The 22558-nt window shown below is 37.5% G+C and overlaps 1 protein-coding gene across 2 annotated transcripts; it reads right to left on the bottom strand.

The window, feature by feature from the left end:
• Positions 1–260: 260 nt before the first annotated feature.
• On the bottom strand, positions 261–22277 carry COPS2 (COP9 signalosome subunit 2). Of its 2 annotated transcripts, none has more exons than XM_027644698.1 (13): positions 22121–22253; positions 13480–13593; positions 12340–12417; positions 11608–11733; positions 10218–10328; positions 10031–10108; positions 9001–9175; positions 7826–8004; positions 7642–7694; positions 5425–5522; positions 3722–3804; positions 2598–2656; positions 261–1824 (listed from the first exon to the last, which is right to left on the bottom strand). In XM_027644698.1, exons 1-13 carry the CDS (start codon positions 22172–22174, stop codon positions 1680–1682), a joined length of 1353 nt encoding a protein of 450 aa, XP_027500499.1. In that variant the 5' UTR covers positions 22175–22253; the 3' UTR covers positions 261–1679. The 2 variants fall into 2 exon arrangements, with proteins under 2 accessions (XP_027500499.1, XP_027500500.1); XM_027644699.1 differs by having other exon boundaries at positions 1138–1824; positions 10218–10307; positions 22121–22277.
• Between the last annotated feature and the right edge of the window lie 281 nt (positions 22278–22558).

The raw sequence follows: 22558 nt of genomic DNA, 5'->3' as shown, positions 1-22558 counted from the left end.
TTAAGCTTTATTGTGTAAACTCCAGGAAAAAAAATTCACTTGCTTTGACCAACTGCAGAGCAAAATAATTTTCTAAGGGCCATAACTATTCTTGAGATGAAAATAAATTTTATCCTGTTTAGTTACACCCTGTTACCAATTTAAATCCTGCTCTAGAACATTGAGTGTACCACAGTGCCTTACACGTATGTGATGGACATGTGTAATTTATTAGGCTTTTTCACTATTTTTGGGGTGGTGTTAATTGCTCTACATACTTATTTTTCCTTCTGCTATTACAATGTCTGTGTGTGGCACTGCTTTGTGTACCATCACACACTACTCTCAGTTACAGAAGTGACCCTTCAAAATTCCTTCTACGTTTGAGACCTGCAGGAGAATTTTTCTGTCAGCTCCAGACAATCTGCTACAGGAATAAAAGGTGCTGTGGTCACCACTGCAGCTATATTTTAAATGGATCTGACGATCCCAAAATCTTAGGACACAAAAGGCAGGTGCCTACTATGTGGCAGGAGTTCAGGATTTGAATAGCAGCTCTGAAGGGACTATGACACATTCAAACATTTGAGAAGAGATTCCATTATGACCAATGTCACGGTACTTGGGCCCCACTCCAAACCCACAGTGTCATTTTATATACACTGAATCCAGGCAAAAAGACCACAGGTCAGGCAAAGAGGGTCTGCACTTCTATTCCCAGGGTATTGCTTGGCAAACCTGCATTCTTAAAATAGCAAAATAAAACCCGAGCATATCCCTGAGAGATGCCAAATACCCACCAACGTAACCAGACAGGGCTGATAATGGTTTGGCATCTTGCAAGCTGAAAGTCAGTTAGCAAGACTGCCAAATGTCAGCTCTTTAGTATTTATGTTTCACTGTTTCAAGGGGGAAAAAAAGAAAAATCAACAGCACGTTTATCAAGGCGTTCAGACTTAAAATCTCCATATTGTCCTTCACAAATGAGGTGAGGATCGAGTAACAACTATTTTTGAAGTAGTATCTATTTTCTTTTAAAAATAACACAAGAAAAATTCAAGTATAATGAAAGCACGTCAAGAAACAACTGTACAATTTCTGAACTGCACTGTTTATTTTGCTGCTTGAAACCTAAGTGACAGTATGCCACTATAATTATGGGGTTTCTTCTAAACCTTTACTACACTGCAGGTACAGAAATATACGGACACATTTTTGGAGAATTGACATTTTGCAAAATGCAGCAAACATTTCAATTTATACATGAGAAAAGGAAGTGTTCAAAAGGGTATGCATTTCAAGTTATTGCAGGTTATTTCTGTGAGAGAATTTCTGCAGGTAAAACATGTTTAAATTTAACCAACAGTAATGTGTCAGTGTATTTAAAATCATGACAAAAATCTTCTCTCTGGTCATCAATTGCCCCTTGACAAATTACTAGGATGTTGTATGTTTAGGGCAAGATGTCAATACAGCATAAATCCCGTGGCATTTTGGTTTTCTTCTGGAGATTAAAGCTGTTTTTTTCTTGGGATAAATGCAGCAGCAAAACACAAACCAGCTGATCAAAAAAGCACTTCTGCCATAACTCCAATAATTTCAGGGCACACCAACCGACAGTAGTTTTGCCATTCCCAGTTCTTTTAAGGTTTACATCACTGCACTGTTGCCTTAAGTAGTTTGTAGAAGCTTGTTTTCTGTTAGGCCAGCTTGCTGACTACAGCCTGGTTGAGAGAATTTAGTTGGTTGGTCCATTTATCTAACGCAGTATACCGGGCACCGCCTCTCTTCTGGTGATCCAGTTCTAGGAGCTGGTTGACTTGATCAATTCGGCCATGGATAGTGCTGGAAGCAAAGAAATACAAACTGTCAATTGCTAACGGAGGTGGAAATAGGAGCTAACAATAAATCAAAGGTAAAATAAGAGGTCTGATACAAGAGAGATAGAAAGTCCATTTCAGAATTTGGCACCTTTATAATTATTGCCCTGGGTAGTCCTGCCTATTCAGTTGTTACCATGATTGGAAATCAAATGAACTAATTCATTAGGCAATGCACATTTTCTCTGCTTAACTATGACCCCCACGAAGTCTAAAGCAGTATGAGGTAAACAATTCTTCAAAGTCAAGGAATCATAAAAAATGGAGATTTATGTCAAAAGAAATTAAAAAAATATAAACTCATGTATGGATTTTATTTTTGCAGTAGATATAACAAGTTACCCTCCAGAAAAATAGGTTTTAGAAATTGTAGTCAGGTTTTTCCAGTTAAGGAGAGCAGACTACTAATTTGTCAGCTTGAAAATATACTCAAAAATATACATGGGTATAAGCAGCAATTACTTAGAATAGTAACTTTCATAATTTCATAATAATTCAAGACACTTTATTATGCAATTAAAAATTAAAACATGCCACTCAATCTCTCTGTGTCATTTTCTTGGCTCCCATCTTTCCAACATACTCTACTGCTCATAAGCAAATCCAATGTCAGCATCATTACCTTTCACTTCTAGAATCAAGTAGTATTGTCACAATGCACCAAAACAATGTGTTGTTGCTTCTTGTATAGTTTATTTTAAAGTAATCAAAGATCAGTAATCAAAATAAAGTACATACTTATCCAATATGCACTGCACAAGCAAGCTTTCCACATCAGCTACATCTATGTTTAACTCCTAAAAGAAAAAGAAAACTCATTATGTTGCCATCCTGTTTTGCAACATTGAAACCCTCCAATCTTTATTTTCATATACAGAATTTGGTTTCATTTCTGTTTCTTACTGTTCAAAAGTATTAATTCAATAATGATCTATCAAGCAAAAGACCTCCACCAAAGTACACGTGGCCAAGAATCAAGAGATCAGTAACTTCTCAGAAAAGGCTGAAGCAAAATTTTGGAAGCTCCAGAAATGAGTTCCTTTACTGACTTACTGAAAACACAAACAGATAAAAAATATCCCAAACAACAACAAAATAAACCACAGCCACAAAACCCCAGGAAATAAAATAAGACAGTAATTATCAGGAAAGAATGGATCTACACTCAAATCCATTTAGAGACATAATTGCATCTTCTGGCTCAAGCAAGTTCTACACATGCTAAGTCTAACTAAAAAAAAAGGCACACAGAGTTTTAAATAGAATTTAAGGATAAAAAATAGGCACCTCTAATATTTCATGACACATTCTGTAATGCTGTGAATTTTTGCAAGCAAAATCACAGACCCACACGAGATGGAAATAGTCATCTCTTATCGTTGGGGTTTGATTTTGTTCTTTCCAGATTAGGCAATGAATTCAGTGATTCTATGATAATGGTTGGTTTGTTCTACTACCACACTTCTGTAACTCATACAACACAGACATTTTAAGATACCTTCTGAACAAAAGGAATTCAAATTTTAATTATGTTCATAAAATTTACATTCATAATCACATTTTTAATTATACAAATTCCACTTTTTATATTTCTCTTCAGAAATGCGATTTTCCACACCAAGTAGAATATGGTAATTGAGTATTTTAGAAGTATATCATAGTACATATTATAAAAACCACTCAGATGACACTTAAAATTTACTTTCTTTTCACTGCAAAGCTGCCAGCAGTGCATCAGTGCTACTTTATAGTGTAGAGTGTATTTTAGATGATCTATTTCTGGAAGCACTGTATTTATTTAAAAGCTTTTATTCACTGTTAATCATTTATTTAGGCAAATGCAAGGCTCCACTGACACATACCTTAGAAATAAAAGGAATATGTATTCTTGTGTAAGGCTTAATTAATTTTATAAGCACTTGTGTTCTGATGTTTCGCAAAAGTTCTGTAGAGAAGAAAAAATAAACACTGTAAAAACAACAGTACTGAAATAAAGATGCAACACCACTCCATACAGAAAGATATCCTAAATACCAGCATCTTTTAAGGTGGTAATTCAGTGGGTGGGGAAGCACAGCAGAATCCAAGGGATCCAAACAACGTGCAACCCTGAAGGTGGACACACAGAGTCAAAAGCTGTTTAAACATGGAGCAACATATTCTCTGGTAAAAACTGAACTTATTCAAACTAACTGCATAAGTCCTAGAGATTACTGCATGGTATGTCTGTCCCTCTAATTTATGTGTTGTACAAAAGTGAAAAGTGGTATTTTTAAGGATATGCAGCTTAAAAAGTCTGTGTGCATTTAACTTCATGGGGAATATTCACATTTAAAGTGAAAAGATCAGGGCCTAATGGTATAATTATGATGAAGAACTGAAACAGTATAAAAGAATCTGCATGAAGTGTCTGATTTTGCTTCAGTAAAGTAATGCAGTAACTGTTTTAGAATTTTTTTACGTTATTAAAGAAAGCTGGGATAAAATGGAAGCATAAATTACAATTATAAATTAATAGGAAAAAAAATCTAGATCCATTTTTACCTAACTAGTTACACAAGGACTGTTTATATAATAAAAAAACCACTGAAGACCAGATTATGTGTCTCAATAAAACTGAGGAGATTAAAACAATGAGGCAAGGTATGTAAACATTACAGCCACGACCATGTCATGTATCACTACTGAGTGAAAAAGATGAGACATCACTAGCACATAATCCTCTTCAATTCTTTGATTCAACTGTCCTTCTTCTCTTGCTTTTCAGTTCTGTCACATCATCTTCCTCAGGCATCCATCTCTCTAATCTTACAGTCTCCCTAAAGACTTCGAAGTTCACCAGTAGTCAACATGTAGCAGCAGTAGCAGGGTTATATTTAGTTTCCCCTGCTGTTTGCCATGTTCTCTTTTACAAACAAGAAGTATAGGAAAAGCAGGTCTCTGGATTTAACTCTTTTTTTCATATAAAACTGTCCAGCTAAATGATCTTGCAGTGCCACAGTAACACCTACTCTTGGAATTATTAGTCACCTGAAGAACTGGGCACTACGTTCAAGTGAAGAGACCTCTCAGTTCTCAAATACATGAAAAAATGCAGGAGGAACTTTATTTTATCATGTTACTGGAACAGAAAGGCATGTGTTGATATGTTCTCCTGGTTTATTAAGTATAGGTACTGTAAGTCCAAAAATTTTTTACAAGCCACCTTTACAGGTAAGGGCTGCTCTCATTTCACCCTTACAATGGGAAAAAAACCCCAAACCACTCAAAATACACAGTGTCTTAACACAACCACAGATATTATCTTAGAACATCCCCTCTTGCTAGAACTTTCTCCACCATTCCTGCAATTCTTCACAGACATGCCACATGCCTGGATGCATGCTGGCCTTGACCAACTCCTAAGGAACTTGTAAACAGTGAAGGAATTGTCAACAAGTAATTACAAAGAACTCTCAGTCTGCCAAAAAGAAAAGTAAACTGAGGGGAAGAAAAAAAATAGAAAAAAGCCAGCAGCTTAGCAAGGAGTGAAAACAAAAAGGATTAAAACAGCCTTCAAAAATACCTTCAATGTGCTCCCTTATGAAGGGATCGTCCATGATGTTGCTGTGATTTGTTTTCAGAATCTTCTCAAATTCAGTGATGTCATTATTCTGATAGGCACTTCAGAAAAAACAAGAGACTGAATTATTATTCTAAAAGTTACAGACTTATATAAGAGTATGTTCTACATCTTCTATACAAACATGTATTAAGCGTTGGTGGCAAATAATTACATTCAGAACCTTTATAAGCAAAAAACTGTCTCAAGATGAAATGCAACAGAAATGACCTTTCTCCTATTTCAATTTTAAGAGCATTTACTGAAGTTTAGTATGAACATTTAGTCATTCCACAAGTGCACTCTAGTTTCAAAACTTTTGTACTTTCTGTACTTACTTCTTTAAAAAAGCCTAGACCCTAAAAATAGCCAGTTTTGAAAAGTACCATTACATGAATTTTGCCTTCAATAACTCATAATTCATGGCAGAAATAAGAGCTAAAAAGAGCGTAGAAGGCAGCTGCTGTCTCTACCATGTCCATCTTAAGCTGAATTCTAAAAATACAGGAAGATGGAAGAAATCCTGACTTCCAGGATTAACCATCAGTAATTCTCGCATAAAATTATGTTTTAGATTTTTATTTGTAGCTTATTTGTGTTTATATCCTTTAACTAGTCAGTCAATCTTGTTATCTGAGAAAGGGTTACAAACAGGTGGGTTCAGTAGTGGCACCACAGCATCATTTAAAGATCAAGAGCTGTAACCACTGAAACAAGACCTTTTTCTTGAAATACATGCTTTCGACTTCTTTTTAATACTGACATCAAACATTTTAAAAACAACGTTTATTTTTCCTTCCTGGTCTGTACATTTTAAAACTGTTTTGAAACTGGTCAAAAAGATTCATCCTTTATTAAAATGGGCAAGAAAAAGACCTCTTACATTCAAGGTAGAACTTGAGTAGTTTATAAATGGAGTTATGTGAGTGGCATGGACTGTATCACATGAAAGGAGTAAATTTTACTTAATAGTTAAAAGGAATTTCAGTTCAGTATATTTTATTGTTTATTTCAGAAGTCTCCTTTTATCATATGTAAAACACATAAGTTCCCACTGTATAGAAAGGATTAAAAACATAATTGTAATCTTTGCAATTAATTTTATCTTTTGCATATTTCTTATCTACACTGCTTTAATTGCATTATTAATTTTATAGAAGCAGTTATACGCAAATGTCAAGATAAAAGATATAAATTAGAAATATGAATAAAATCAGATTGGGTAAGGCCATCTGGAGTTCCTTCTGCCTCAAATTCACAAGGAACTATGACAGTGAAGTAGAAGAAACGCATCTAAAGCGAAATGAATTACTGGGAATAGTCTCTTAATGAACTGCCAAATAATTTATTCAACCACTGTGTCAAAAATGGATGAACATCCTCACTTCCAGAAACAATTTGTATGCATACAGTGGCACAGCACCACAGTGGTATCAGAGCAGGGTTTGTTCCAACAGATCAACTGTGCATTTCAGAACGTGAGCAGACACTGCTTCTTACCTAATGAAAAGGTGGGAAAGCTTTTCCTATGTATTGTTTATTTCTTTTAACTTGATAAAGCAAAGGCAGGATAGAATGGATGGAATAGGGCAGTTTCAAAGCACAGTACACAAAACCTGCCTCAGTTCACTTTATTTTACTTATGATCTTAATACACTGGAAGTCCTCATATCACAGTTGCCTGTAAGAGGTAATTTGGCCTTCTGTTGATTTTCATGTGTGTTTGAAGGATAGAGGAGATCACCCGAGAGTTCAGTTTTTCTATTCCTAAATGATGAAGCTCCTTTAGTAATCACGACATATCCATGCATCAGATTATTCTATTGGCTTTGGTATGACATGTCAGTCAACTTAGTCAGCCCTAAAGTCCAGTTGTAGTACAAGCTGGGACAGTTTTTATTTAAGGACAGAAATTAGGTTTTTGCCACTGCATAAAAATTTCAGGAGAGCAGAAGAAACAGCATGTCTCTTGTATTCCTACCTGGTACAATACAGATACTTTGGTATATCATACTAAGTAAGTTTCTTAAGAAAAACAGTACAAATATTTGCTCAATATTGATGAAATAACTGTCTTAGCTGTATAGAGAAAAGCAATCTCTAAAAATATTTCATTTTTGGTTTGGACACTATATCTTTTTATTTTTTTTGTTCTCTCCTCCAGAAAAATTAAAATCTTACCTTACTAAATTCGTCATTGCTAGAATCTCTGGATCATTTTTGTATGGTTTAGCCTACACAGAACAGAAAGCACAATATGCAAGCTTAGATTTTAAATATTTTTTTTCCATTTTCATCTTTTGAGTAATTTCTCTATAAACTCAGAAAAGGGGAGAGGGAATGTGAAGGAAAAAGAAAAAAATACCTCCTGAGAGTCAAATGGATTTATTCCAGACTTCATGAGCATGTTCGCTAAGACCAAGTATTTTAAGCAAGTGGTTCTTCTGGGGCTCCCTGATTCATCATAATTCTTGAATGCTTCAAAAAAATCAGTATGTGCCTTTTCAAACTCTCCTTCTCTTAAGTGCATTTTGCCTCCACATTCTGAAAAGAAAACACAGATGAAGAGAAAAGGAACACTGTGTGCTTGTTGCTGACTACAGTAATTGTACCCAAGTTCCACGCTATTTCTAAATAGATTACTGAAATATTTTCAGAAGTCATTTCGTTCTCTGAAATCACCAGGAAAAAAAAAAGCATTAGGGCCTTCACATACAGCGCTGTCATTTGGATAAACTCATTCCAAAGAAGAACAAACAAAACCCAACCCACATCGTAAAACTGAAAGAACACTAATCCTCATAGCCAATAATTAGTTCACCCTTATGTTAAAATACTCTAAAAACTGAAATGGAATTTATCTCCATTTCAGTGGCAACAGACTTCCTACATTTATGGAATTTTCCCTATCTGTTGAGCAAAACTGCACAGAAAAACTGAGAAATACTCTCTATCTCCTGAAGTACCCACTGCTGCCTGATTGTCTGTGCAAGTGCCTACAGCAGTGGAAGGAGGAAGGCACAACAGTATTCTGGAGAAGGGGGTTTTTTTCAAGACACACAGCGTGTTTCCACTACAATTCATCACTGCAGATAATAAATAATATTTTCAAGTACATCTTAAAGCCCTTCAGTTCCTGCTGAATTTCAGTGAGGTGAGACATCGAGCACAAATTTACCAAAGGGGATTAAAGAAACAGCAGTCCCTTCTGCCAGTAGCCCTTCCTGTCAAGTCTTTGTTTTTCATCCCCTGAAAATGCCTTTGCATTTATTTTTTGTTGCTTGCTGTGGTGCCAAACAGCTCAAGTCTTCCTTTTTTCTTTTTACTGCTTCTTTCCTAACATTTATATGGCCAACTGTCCTGCCCTTCTGACCAGTGCATCTGGTACTCGGGCACCAGAACAGCAGAGCTACGTCCTACACGATGAGACCACAGCCTCTGAATCTACAGGATCCTCTGAAAAAAACCCATTAGTTCTCAGATTTTCATAAAACTAATCTATGCAACAGAAGTTAAATGAAAAATTCAAGGTGAACTTGCCTCTGATAACTCCCATGATCAGCGGATGAGGAATGGCTGACTTGATGTGCAATGACTGTTCATATAGTGCTTTAAGCTTTTTGTTATTTTTCTGTGCTGTATACATTTGAATTTCCAAAGCATAGATTTCCAATAGTTGAGTACCTTTTTTTAGATCATCTTCCCCATCATCAGTCTAGGACAGATTAAGTAATAAATACTGTGAAATTTTAAGAGAACAGCAATTTCAGTTTTATACTAGTAAAAAACCTGATTACCAAATACTCTCAGTAATTTCCTGTCAGAAATAGGAATATTCCTAAAACTCTGCAATTTTGATACAACTCTTAACAGAAAACATAATACTTGAAGAACTTATCACAGGCCAAGTTTTGAAGCCCTTTATTTAAAACATCAGTATTTCTGTGTAATTAAATTTTTTTTCCTCAAAACTTTACCCATTATTCTTTCCCACTTTGCTTAAATCACACTCTCAGTACGTAATGCAATGACTGACACAAATGCATATATACAGATAACACATACAATCTTCTGCTGCCTGTAACAGAACCATTTCCCAGACATTTGTAACCTATTTTCCATACTGAAAGAAGAAAACTGTCACAAACAAGTACAGCAGGCTGCACGGCTAATTTATTTTTTCTCCTTCCAGATGGGAAAGTAACAACTGTACTTTCAGTTTTGAATAAAGCTCACATGGAATCTTTGCTATATTTTTAAAATGAATGTCTATGTATTATAGATAATTGATATGTGCTTCTCATCCTTGCACCTGACTGAAGAACAACCTAATCAGCAGCTGTGAATAATTTTTTAAAAAATCATCTTTAAGCAAGGAATAAAATACTTATCTTTTTTTTTTTTCATGTTATCAAACAGATAACAAATTAAATCAGGCACAGAATTTCTTCTCTCTGTACTAAAGCTCAGCCCAAAGCTGGCCCAAAGGCCAACAACAGATGTAAAAAAAACCAAAAACCCCAAATCAATGTTGTTTACTAAGCCAGAGTGATTAAAAATATAAAGGTACCTGGCACGACTGATGCAGCTGACGCAAAATCTTTTGTAACTTTCCATATTCTTCTCTTTCTAAATATAATTTGCCAAGCTGTAATGAAAAAAGAATTGAAGTACTGAGGTCTATTAAGATTTCACAAGTATAAGAGTTAGCTGAAGGTGTCAAACAAAAGCAAAAAAGAGTAAGTTATATATTTTACCTTTGTGTTTGTCTTAAACCACAATCTATCATTCTTAGCATCTTTCAGAGCTTCAAGTGTTGTTTCATAGAATTCCTGAAGCAAATCCATCTGGCATAAAAAATCAGAATTCTATAATTGTAAACAGCAAATTTGTACCTGTTAATAAAGTCAATCTGAACAAACTAAAAGTGCATGCTTGAACTTCAAAATAAGAAAGGTATTTGTATCTTACTGAATGTCTGCATTTAAACTGTAAAGAGCTTCTAAAGTAACAAAACTAACTACACTTGTTTTTCTTATATGAAACATACAATTAAAAAGCATTCACATTCCAAGATTTTCACCCATCTGTGAAAAATGAAAGGCATCTTATAAGAGCCCATCTTATATAACCAAGGAATAGAATTCTGATGTTGTGTAACAAACACAGGCAACATTGCTCCTATTTAAAAAAAAGAAAACCAAAAATGATTTACATATCAAAAAGAAAATATACTTTACAAAGAGAGGAAAATGGTCAAAGGAAAAGATCCCTTCTCCTTTCTGTACTACCAATGCCGAGTGAAAGAAACCTCTTGAGTGTATCAAACCTTTTCTCTGCACAAAACCCAAAAATACAACATCTAAAATGGAAATCATAGTGCTGAATGTTACCTTTTACAAGGTAAAACAGAGAATGCATTAGTATTGTTTATAGCCATAGTTCTTTTGGGGATTAGCAGATCTGTGACTATACATAAAATTAAGATTTCCAGATTGTCCCTCCAGGCCTGGCTCAATTGCATTTAGACCAGAGACTAATCTGTGCCAAGAAAGGAATAGTCTAAGACAATCCTTGAGACCTTAAGGGTAACCAACCACTCAGCTATTAAACCTTCACTTCCTAAGAGTAGCAGGACAGGAAAGATTGTGATAATGGCTGAAGAGTCATCACTAAAGACCAGTGATCCTCCCAGCTGGTCTGTTAGGGAAGTTTCCTACTCTCTGCAAAGCTTCTACACCAACACAAAAGAAAAGGAGCTGGGCTGTGACCATGTACCTCACTGGCACAGGTCACTCACAGACAGGCAGCATTTCACACCAACACTTCACTACAAAGGTTCCCCTCTCCCACCCAAAAGTAAAAAAAAAAAAAGTATTGTTTAATTAAAAATTACTTTGAGAGGACACTGGATACTGTGCAGCTAATATGCTAATAAAAAAAAAGTATTTATTTATGAGCATAGAAAACCCAGGTAAGTACTGCCAAAAAAGGACAAACTTATGAAAAGTTATCTGTTTTAACAGAATCCACAAAATGTGGGAAATATATTCTATCTAAGATCAAAAAAGCTCAAACCAAACACAAAAGTCCATAGTTAAAATGCAAAACAGAAAACCATGAAGATGAAAGAAGTGATGATCCAACCTGCTTGGAAGTAGAGATATAATCAAGAATAGAATTGATGGATTTTTCAGAGTAATTCCTTGTAACTGCACTCCGTATGTAGGTCAGTAGCTGTTTATACCTATTCATCATTTCAGGGAAGTTAGTCTAAAAGAAAAACAAAATTACATTATAATTTTTGCTTTAATGATTAGAAACTGAGTTGTATCTTGCAAGTGCATACAGGAAAGAAAGCATAACAGAAGGACTATGCAGTAGTGAGTGGCTGCTATTTGAACTTTTACATCACCACGTTATTCATAAGCAGCAGAATCAGAAATAACTTCATCAGCACTGCATGGAATAGACATTTAAAATATTTATCTCAATGAAGAAAACAGAGTTGGCCATACAACTGTTTGGAACAGCTGCACATGCAGCATATAAATGTTTCACTGCTCTGTCTTGGTGCAGGGCACACACACAAGAACATGAACATTTTCACTGGTGTGATACCTCAGGACAGCAGGGACTGAGCCTCAGACTTTCAGAGAGTATCAGCTGACTACAGCAGCTATTTTGCATCCACTTTGCCTTTGACTTGCAACCACCCCATCATATTCCTGCCAGGTCTGTAGTAGCCACTAAAGGTTGCAAAAGACAAGTTCTGGCAGATTTAGTTGTCATGGGGGTAAATCAGAATAATAACTTAAGGTCTCTGGATCAAATACGTATTTATGCCATTTACTCCCAAGTGATAGCTGGAATTCCTACCAATTTAAAGTTTATTTTAATCATCTGCTTCAGAGCTTTGAATCCCCATTCTCCTTTTTCACCTTCGAGCTCCAATACCTGAAATAGAAGAATTTTTTGCACAATATTTACAAAAGTTTTATTCAAACTTAAATCCATTTTATATCTTGTTTAAAATGTACATATCCCATACGTGCCTTTCCCCCCCACACTTTGTTCCTTACCAAGTAATGTTTAACTCTGCCCTGTTCTTTGATTTTACTCTTTCCTGGTATTATTGAAAAGATTAGTGAGAGGTTTGTATCTTACGAGTTTTCACAACTTAGCTGCTGTAGGGAGGGTGAATTGTTGTTGTTGTTGTTTAGCAGCAAACACTGAACTTTAGTGCCAAACACTAAACTTTACCACTGCTCCATAAATACATATGCACAAAAAAGCTTTAACACCCCCTGCAAAACTGACTCAACTCAATTTTGACTAAATTAGTTAAAGAAGTACAGTTCTGAATTACACACAGCAGAAAAGCTTCTAGGCTTTAATGTAACATAGGTTAAGGGAATGTTTCGTAAGTAAAAATTCTGGAAAGTTTTTTTGAAGTCATGTATATAATTCTGTTATACACTAGAAATAAGCCAAGAGATGCAAATACCTACTTTTCCTTTAAAAAGTTATATCTAACATACTGCTTTCTGGAAGCAGTGTGCAAACAAAAAATTTAAAACTGAGATGAAGAAAAGAAACTCTGTGTCACTTAGTATTTATACATTTAATGCTTTGGAATCAGATAGCAAACCAAATATAATGTTACATAAACCACTTGGGAAAACACCGTTTCATTAAAAAAAAACAACAAATGGATCTGGCTTCTATTGTTGACACGTGAAAACACATTTAGAACTGTTCAATTAACTTAGTAAATCCTGAAGATGAAAAACTCAGATCTGTGATAAAATAAGACTATTTCATGTCCTGTTTATGATCCCTAAGAATGATCCCGAAAGGCAGTCAGTCAGGAGTTTTAAATTGTCCAGTGATAAACTTAGCACAGTAGTAAACCTAAAAATTATTCTTAAAATTCCAGAAAATGACTCAAATGGTAAGCAAGTATTTTAAAATGTGAATTAATATAAAAAGAGGAGGTAGAACATAAAGATGGAAAACCTTCTGAAAACTGCTTAATGCTGCTTTGGGATCATCTTCCTTCAAAGCTTTGGAATTGTAGTATTGATTTTCCAGATCCACATTTGGTTCAGAATTGCTGTCCTCAGAATATTCCTACATTTTAAAGGGAAAAAAAAAGAGAAAAAAAGAAAGGTTCAGAACATCTACTGATCTGTTGAAAATGGATAAAATATAGTAAGACATTGCTCCAACTGATATGGAATGCTTGGGAACTAACAGGAAATGTTCAGTTTTAGAGCATGTGACAGGTACAGACCCTTATGGTGATTTAATCTCTCCCATTACCAGACCAGACTCACCAACCATCAACATCTGCCTGCCAGCAGATTTCTTTCTGCATTAATGAACTCACAGCTCTACCAGCTTCACCTTTATGACAAGTACAGACTGTATTGCTGGAATTCTGCCAATGCCTGTGTTTAAGGACAGATGCCCACTGGTTCTCCAACAGGCACCCTGTTCTACCACCTCTGCCATCCCCAGAACAGACTGGGGCTGAGCTGCTGCACAAGGAATGATTCAGCTATGGAGGATATCAAATGCTTCCATGAATCTCACTCCAATCTGCCTTTTTATGCCACAACGATTCATACTTGTGTAAGGAAATTAAAAAAAAAAAAAGAATAATGAGAACACCAGCTGCTTCTGTGCTGAGAAGCAGGAGATGATTGAGAAAATGCTAAGGATGCTGCCAAAGACAGTGGGGTGGGGCACAGGCACAATAATTTAATCAAATAATTACCCATCATGTACACTGGCGCCAAACAAATTGAAGTATTTACTTCTACCAATCATTACTTTATTTTTTAAAAAAGTACTCCGAGACTTTTTCTGATGAAAATTCCTCAACACATTTTATCTTTTGCTGAAGGACAACATTGTGTGTCTGAATTACAAAACACTACCAAAGTTAAAATAAGAATTACATGTGAGGTTTACACAATTCAAAACCACTTCACACCTCTGAATTTTCAAGCCAACTCCTCTGGAATAGGGTCCTTGGCTATTAGGAGATGAACTGTTTAACAGAATCTGTTTAAATCTGAAAGTTACTGTTGTCACAGTAACTTTCCATTGTAACAACATAAACAATGCATAGTAAGGTGCCCTTTTTTAGGTTGGATTTTATTCTTTTATTGTACTTCATCAGGCACATTTACTCTTTTGTTCATTCATATGTCCTACTATTAATGGACTCCTTCAAAACCATAAGAAGGAATGATAAAAGATGAGAGAAAAGAGAAGTTTTAAAATAGCTCTCTCCTCCCTGCACTGAAAGCAAATCTTTCAAAGTTTCAGTTTTCTAAAGTTCTAATGGAAAAATTAATCATGGGAGCTCACAGTTGACTCAGATTTTATTAAACACAGTACTTGAGACATCTGTCCTTCTACCTGTTAATGTTTCTATTTGTAACACGTAGGCAAGTTGCCCATGTATGTATTTATTTTCACTCCACAAAGTATTAGCATTAGTGAGAATGAATGGCCTCAATTCCACAAACCTGTTTTCTGAATTCCCACAGAGCTATAAAAACTTAATACTGAAAACAGCAAAGAAAACAGGAAGTGTCTCATTTCATTGGGCAGGCTTTCATTTTGGTCAGCTTGTTTTTGTGAAGTCTTTATTGATCCAGCTCTGGTGGAGCAGCAGCTACGAGAGCGTGAACATGATGTCAACAGCTGTATCAGGCACCTTATGGAAATACAGGCTGCCAAAAATTAAACAGCATAACATTTAAGATGTGTGTAATCAGCTGATGTCTTGTTTATGCTTAACTTGAACAATGGGGAATATTTTTGGCAGAAGTGTCTATTTGTAAAGATAAAAGGAAAGCAAACTAAATTAATTCCTTTTAGGAGGCACTATGCTTTTTTAGCCTAAAGCCAGGAACATCTGAATTTTCTTCTTAGCTCTGGAAGGGATTCTGGATGTGGATTCATGCAAGAAGCCTTTTTTCAGATAATTTTTCTCAATGATACTTAAATATCCCATAAAGCTATTTTCATAATATTAATACATAATAAAGTAGAAGTGTTAAGTCTAGAGATAATTTTTTTCCCCAGTGGAAGTGCTTTGAAATGCATCGAAGTCTCACAGCTGTATTTTTTCTTCACTTGATGCCTATTTGCCTCACATCAGAATTCAGGATGTTGATACAGACTCAAAGTTTTAAGGGAAAAAATGTAAGGTGGTTACTTTAAAAGACATATTTAGACTTAAGAGCTGTGAAGAAAACTTTCAGACCTTGAACTAAGTATGAGATGATGCCATTAATCTGTATATGATATTGAAAAAAAAAATCAGCCGTGTAGACACTGTATCTTAATTCAAGCACTGATGCTCATTATATCAGTGGTGATAAATTCAGAAGGACCAGCACTCTGCCTTCTTTTGAGGCAGAGATGGCTTAGTGCAGTAGGATATGAATGTAAAAACATTCAGTTCTGCCAAAACCAAAAGGAAAGAAGGAGGGAAAACATGAAGCTGTGTCCTCAAAGGTGAAACTAAGAGAAAGATGCATTTCCTTCTCAGTTCTGGAAACAGAAAAGTTCTTTTAACAGTAAATTCAGACAGCAAAAGCCTAACCTTTCCTCACCCTCATTTTTAATGCCCCTGCTTCCTGCTTGAACAACTTTCCCAGCTCAAACCTTTTAGTTTAGAAGTTTGTTGCAAATTAAGTAGAAATATACAGGTTACAAAAAGGATTTCTAAATAACTCTAAGAATTCCTACTATAGGATCTAGACCTAACAATCTGCATAGTAACCAACACTCTTAATTAGAACTTCAAGATCAAGTATCACCTGTGTGATACTTTATCTCCAGCTGATGTAAAAAAAATCACAGGCCTAAGAATTTTTAAAATTAAGATCCTGGTGATATTTTTCAAATGGACATCGACATTATAAGTTCAAATGAAAAAAAAATAGCCTGAGTATGCAGAACTGATCTTTGAAAACCCCTGGGTTCTTCCCTGCTCAGAGATCAAACCAAGCAAGTGGGTTTTTTTAATTAGTACTCAAAAAATTAGAAAGCCCTGATAGAGTCTGGAAAAAATGGAGTTAAAAAGCTTAAGATATTATTTAAGCATTGTTCCATGTTCTAAATGCATTCAGTTATAAACAACAGAATCCCATCCCATCACTTCTTGGGGAAAGAGAAATTACCACACTAGCTCAACTGTAATGGAGATAAAACCCCTGACATAGCTTACTCTCCCTGAACACAGTTCTTTCAGATAGTTTTATTAAAAGTTAAATTAGTACCAAGGAACCAATTTAATTAACAAGTCTTTATTACATTACGTATTTTCATAAAATTCATTTTATCTAGTAAACAGCTATAAAACATTAAGCCTCAGATTCTAAAATGAGCACATACAGAAGTTAGTTCACCCCAGTCAGCTTTAATCATCCTTTTTAGTGCATGGATCCATTTCCAGTTTCTCCAGCAGCAAAGGCAGGTTAAGAGCACCCAGTGCTCCCAGATCCTCCCTGTCCCTTTGTGGTCCCAGCATCCCTTTGCCCTTCCCTGCAGCAATTCAGGGGTTTATGCTGTAGAGTCCTTGCTGATGGTTGATCCTGCTGGGCTGAGAGAGCAGCCCCCCAGTGCTCACTGTTTGTCATTCACCAGCTCTACAGGAACCAAACTTTGCAAGCCTTTCCCCAAAAAAAAGGTGGAAAGTAGCTATACAAAGATAACTTTCCAGAAGAAAGACACAATATAAAGAAATCTATTTCTGTAAAAATGAATCCTTAAAGCACATTGTTGAAAATACTTATTACTGTCAATTTTCAATTGCTGGTAATTTTACCAAATTTCAACCATTTGGCTGACTCAAACAAATTTTTTTTTTCATGAAGCACAATTGTTTCTGAGAATAAGTTGAGTACAAATTTAGTTTTACTTCAGCTAACTTTGTTTCCTAACCATGGCATTCAGGAGGTCTGCTAAGCACAACTTTCTTTGCATTTGCTCTTCCTGGACCACTGGCCTGCAGGCATCGGGACAAAAAGCAAGTACCAGTTTCTATGAGCATTTGCTGCTGGTATCCAGGCACATGAATATAAAGAAAGCAGTAAGACTGGAATGCAAAAGAGCAAGGAGGAAAAGAACAGAGGCAAACGCTGGGAGCAAAAACAAGAGTGTGATTTGTGTGAGAAGTCTGCAAGCACTCAGCCAGGCATTGGGAGGCCTGGTTTCTTTTCCACATTCCAGGTCTCTGCTCTTCTGCTCCTACTCACTAACTCTGCAAGTCATCCCGTGCCTGCTGGCTCACACCAGGGCTGACACCAGGAATAGAAGGCTGTGAAACCAGCCATTTGCAGTGGTGTCAGAGGAGTCCCATGAAAGACTCTGCTCTGCCTTTGTTTTAATTTTTTTTTCCAGTTGGAAGATGCACAGAAATGAGACAGGAGACTGCAGAAGGAGAAACCTGGTATTACGATATGTAAAGAGTACAGTAAAAAGGTGCCTTTACTTTCTACCTCTGTCACACAGCTCTCCTACAGTCACCTGCATCCTTTTCGGAAAGTCCAGTTTTGAGGATAACTTAGATCTAATTTGCTTCTGTTAAGCACCTGCATATCAGATCCTGGAGAGCTCTGTTCTGAACACAGTGCTGAATAACTGTTAAAAAAAGCCAACAAAACCCAGAACTTACTGACACTTGTCACTGGTCAGACAGAAAGAATTTACTAACTAATTATTCTCAGGCTTTTTACCTCAATACTTCCTTCTGAGACATTTCAATGAGCAAAACAAGCCCCATATATATAAATTCTGTGTTTAAAGATAAGTCTGAAGAGAATGCATAAAATAAAATCTCAGGACATATGCTGAAACTCTATAAAATATGAAACAGTAATTAATTCAGAGAACAGTACATCCTATGCCCTCTGTGAAGCTCACTTTTATTTTTTTAAATCACATACTAATGTAATTAAACATAACAAGGAAACACAAGAGGGTAAACTGGATCTGCTTGATTTGGTGTTTCTTTAGTTGTAAAAGCCTGTTTGTGCAGCATTACCACTTTCTTGTCTGCAACATATCTATGTATTTATTAAAATAATGGCAATAGTGAAACATGAACAGTTGGGAAGAGGTGACAATATCTGCATAAAATTTCAATGCATCAATATAAGATAGGATAATGTCTCTACCTGCTGACAAGATTGGTTATCAAGTTTGGTAACATAAAAAAATTCCTTTTGAAATGGAGTATATTTCTCTCTGTTGGAAATAAAGAATGAACCAATTCATGTAGCTTGAAATAAATAATAAGAGTACCTATTTCCCAATATCATCACAGTCTGAAACAGGAAATCCTCAGTAATCTAAGGGGATGCTCCCCATACTTGAGCCACGCCAATCCTCATGAACCTGTAGCCCTCTCAGCAGGGTGCAAACTGATGGCTGTTCCTCAGAATTTTATCCAGCTTTTCCACTCAAGTCACTGAAGTCATACAACTCCATAACATAAAAAAGACCAGTTGCTCAGAAAACAGATTTGTCCAACCTTCCTTTAATTTTAAAGTTGAATTTCAGAACACGATACTTAAGAACACCACAGACAAATTCCTTGTTTATTTAAAACAAAACAATCCAGCAGACGTACTACAACAACTGTCAATGTGTTTGTCACTGTGCCTGGAAGAATCAATTTCTGGATGAAGGCTGAGTTTAGCCTCAAAGTCAATTCTAAACGTAGTCTTTTGTCCCAGACTGAAAACAGAAATGGAATTTACAATGGTCCTTCCCTCCCTGTCCTTCTCCACCCTCAGGCTGGATCTAGTAAAAAGAACTTGGACTGAAGTAATGTAAAAGGCACCTAAAAGCTAGAAATTTGAATTTAGAAATTGAACTAGAAATGAAAATTGAGTGGTTTCCTAATGACCAGTAAACATTATTCTGTTCATTGAAGCATGAAGTGGAATAATCCATGTTATAATCAAGGCTGTCACTGCACATTAGCAGCAAACTGTGAATCTAGGTCCATCCACACAAACATAAATGGAATTTCTTCCTGATATCAAGACTCCCAGTAAATAAAGCTAACTTCTCTAGGAGTGGCTGAGGTAATTTACATACAAAACCTTGACTTTTTACCCAATGAAAAACTAAATAGAAACAGTCAAGTACAACCTGTAAAGTGGGTAGTCTTCAATTGTTTAACAGTGTAGTAATTACTCTAATTATACAAAATTCCATGATGAAGTTGGGAAAGAGCTAGGCCTTCAGAATATCTGTTCACATTTCTATTCAAGTGTGAAACATTTGCATACTTAAGGAAATTTAACTGGCTGGTTCTCCATAATCAGCAGGTCAAGTGCACATTTAAAGAGCCATAATCACTTCTAATAAAAGCTGACAAAATGAATTTTTTGGGGAGTCTTCAGTACAACCATTGTGCTAGTAGCTACCCTGGGAAACTTTCACCATACTGTATTTTGACAAAATTGCTATTTCTTCTTTCCTTAACTGTTTCTCTAATTACTGCCTCTCCTCCTATTCCTTAAAAAAAAGTATTCACCCGCACTCACATGTGCTCCTTTATTTTCAGCTCTGCACTGGTCTGAGTATTTTGTCTTGTACTCATTTTTTTGTTGCAAAGCCTTCTGCAGCAGCCTTTTCACTGAACTTGAGAATCATGCATCCCCTTATACAGTCTTCTCTTAATTCAACTAGATTTATATCAACATGAAAAGAGGAAACCAGGCCCTATTTCAGGGGCCTTAACTTTTTTCTGAAACAATTCTGTGGAACACTACAATTACAGTCTCAAGCACATTTGAAAACAACAGCCAATAACAGTCTGTTAGTCCTGGAATGCTAAAACCAGTCTAGCTGGAATATTTTGATTATTCATTTCTGGGGGCTTTTCCCCCCATCAGTTATGCATTGAAATTAAATTTTAAAATTTAGTTAATGCTTTACATGGGAGTTACACACTGAAAGGAGAAAACTAACACGTTCCTAATTATTACAAGCAGTATTTTTAAATTTTGGAAAGGTCTGGGCTAGGGGTAATTAATGATGATGAAAATATTCCAGTGAAAGTACCTACAGTCAGAGGCTGAAACCTGCCACAAGCAAGACATTTCAGGAAGGTTTTTCCAATGAGAAAGTACATACTTCAGAAGAAAGAAACACAGGAAAAAGCATTAAACCATTCTTGGTGAAAACTGACAAAATGCAGCATGAGTCTGAGCTGCAGTCTTACACAAATTTGTACCTTTAAAGATTGAAAAATGCAATTCCAATGGCTTCTCGACATGTTCAGTTCTCATGTTATGGATGGATATTCAACATGAATTCTCCTCTGATTGTATCAAGTGTCAAAAAACCATAGTATTTTAAATCAGGACACCAATTTCAGTGTTAATGAAAATGAATGAAAATTCGGTTTTAAACAGTCTCTGTGTATTTCCTTCGGTAACCTTGTTTTTGAAAGTCTGTGAATTCATTCATGGACTTAAGGGGAACATTAACAGTTCTTGGAACATTGACACAAGCAGCTCATAGGGTTATGATAACAACGCTGGTCATAAGCACTCCTAAATGAACGAAAAAAATCCCTCAAAACCAAACCCAGGTGCTTTTATTCTGTATCTAACATCATCCAGCCATTCTGAGCGGCTCATAATAAACACTGCCCAGAAACTATTTCAAATAAAATCAGGTAAGTATTTTAAGTGAATTTATAAGTAGCAAGGATTACCAAATTATTGTTAGAAAGCAAATCTTCCAGAAACAAGTGTCTGGAGTTTGCAGCACTGAAGCCTCAACCATACACAGGGGATTTTTTAAACGTCTCTAGTTTAAAAACCTATGGAAAGTTCGTAAAAGCAGAAAAAAAAAACAAGCAAGGGCAATATAAATAAAACCAATGAGAAAAGCAGCAATGTTTTTAACTGTAAAAGCTTAGGACAAAACCTGATGTCAACATTTAGTAAAATGTTAACAGGAAACCCCCCCCAAACCTTGCAATTAAAAACAAAACGGGGGTGGCAAAACGCTCGCTAAAGCTATAAAGACAAAAAGTTAAAAACAAGCGCATCTTTCAGCGTTTAGCGTCAGAAACCGGCCGTGTGGCCCCTTCTCCTCACCCCCTTTTCTCTTCCCCCCACTTTTCCCTCAGTTTGTCGCCCGCACAAGCACAAGAACCGCATCCACCCCCAAGGGCCTCTCGGAGCCGCGGGCGGGGAGGAGGGCGGGCAACTTTATCACTTTACTTCGTGCCCGACACTCGGGCCGGGGGCAGGAGGAGGGAGGAAGGGGGGCAGCGCATCGGAGCCTGCCCTCACCCCGAGCCCTGCGGGGACACGGGGCCAGCCCAGGCCTATCCACCTGCCCGGCCCGGAGCCTGCTCCTCCAGGGAGAGGCGGCCGAGGGCTGCTCCCACGGCAGCACCCGCCCCTCGCACCCACCGCCCGCTGCCCGCGCCCTCCTCCCCGGCAGGGAAACTCCTCCTGCCTGTCCGCGCTCCCTGCCGGGGCAGCCCCGGCGGGGCGGCAGCTGCGGCGGGCGCGCCGCGCCAGCCCCGGCCCGGAGCGGCTCCGCGCCGGCCGCGCCCCCGGCCCCACCGCCGAGCCCCCGCGCCGCCCCGCGCCCTTACCAGGTCGTAGTCCTCCTCATCATCGCACATGAAATCATCCTCCATGTCAGACATCTTGGCCGGAGGACGGGCGGGGGGCGGTGGCGGGGACGGCCCCTTCTCCCAGAAGCCCGCGCGGCGCTGCCCAATGTGGCTCCGCTCCGCCCGGAACGCGCTGCCGCCCGCGCCTCTCCCGCCCCCGGCCCGGGCCGCTCCGAGCCCAATCCGCGCCGCCCCGCCGCCGGCTGCCCTGCCCCTGGTAGCGACCGGGCCGTGGCAACGCGGCCGGGCGGGGCCTGGGCTCTGCACGCCGGAGCTCCCCGGGGTAGCTCTGCCGCTCCTGCCGCCGGGAGCGCGCCGTGCTGGCGCCAGGGCCGCCCGCCGGGTGTCCGCCTCCCACGGGGGCTGCGGGTCCCTGGAAGGGTTCAGAAGGGTCGAGGGAGGTGATTCTGCCGCTCT

This window comes from Corapipo altera, unplaced genomic scaffold, assembly GCF_003945725.1.
Source record: "Corapipo altera isolate COAL_440 unplaced genomic scaffold, ASM394572v1 50, whole genome shotgun sequence".
Taxonomy (NCBI): domain Eukaryota; kingdom Metazoa; phylum Chordata; class Aves; order Passeriformes; family Pipridae; genus Corapipo; species Corapipo altera.
The sequence above is the reverse complement of the archived record's forward strand: the minus strand, read 5'-3'. Positions and strand labels throughout refer to the sequence as shown.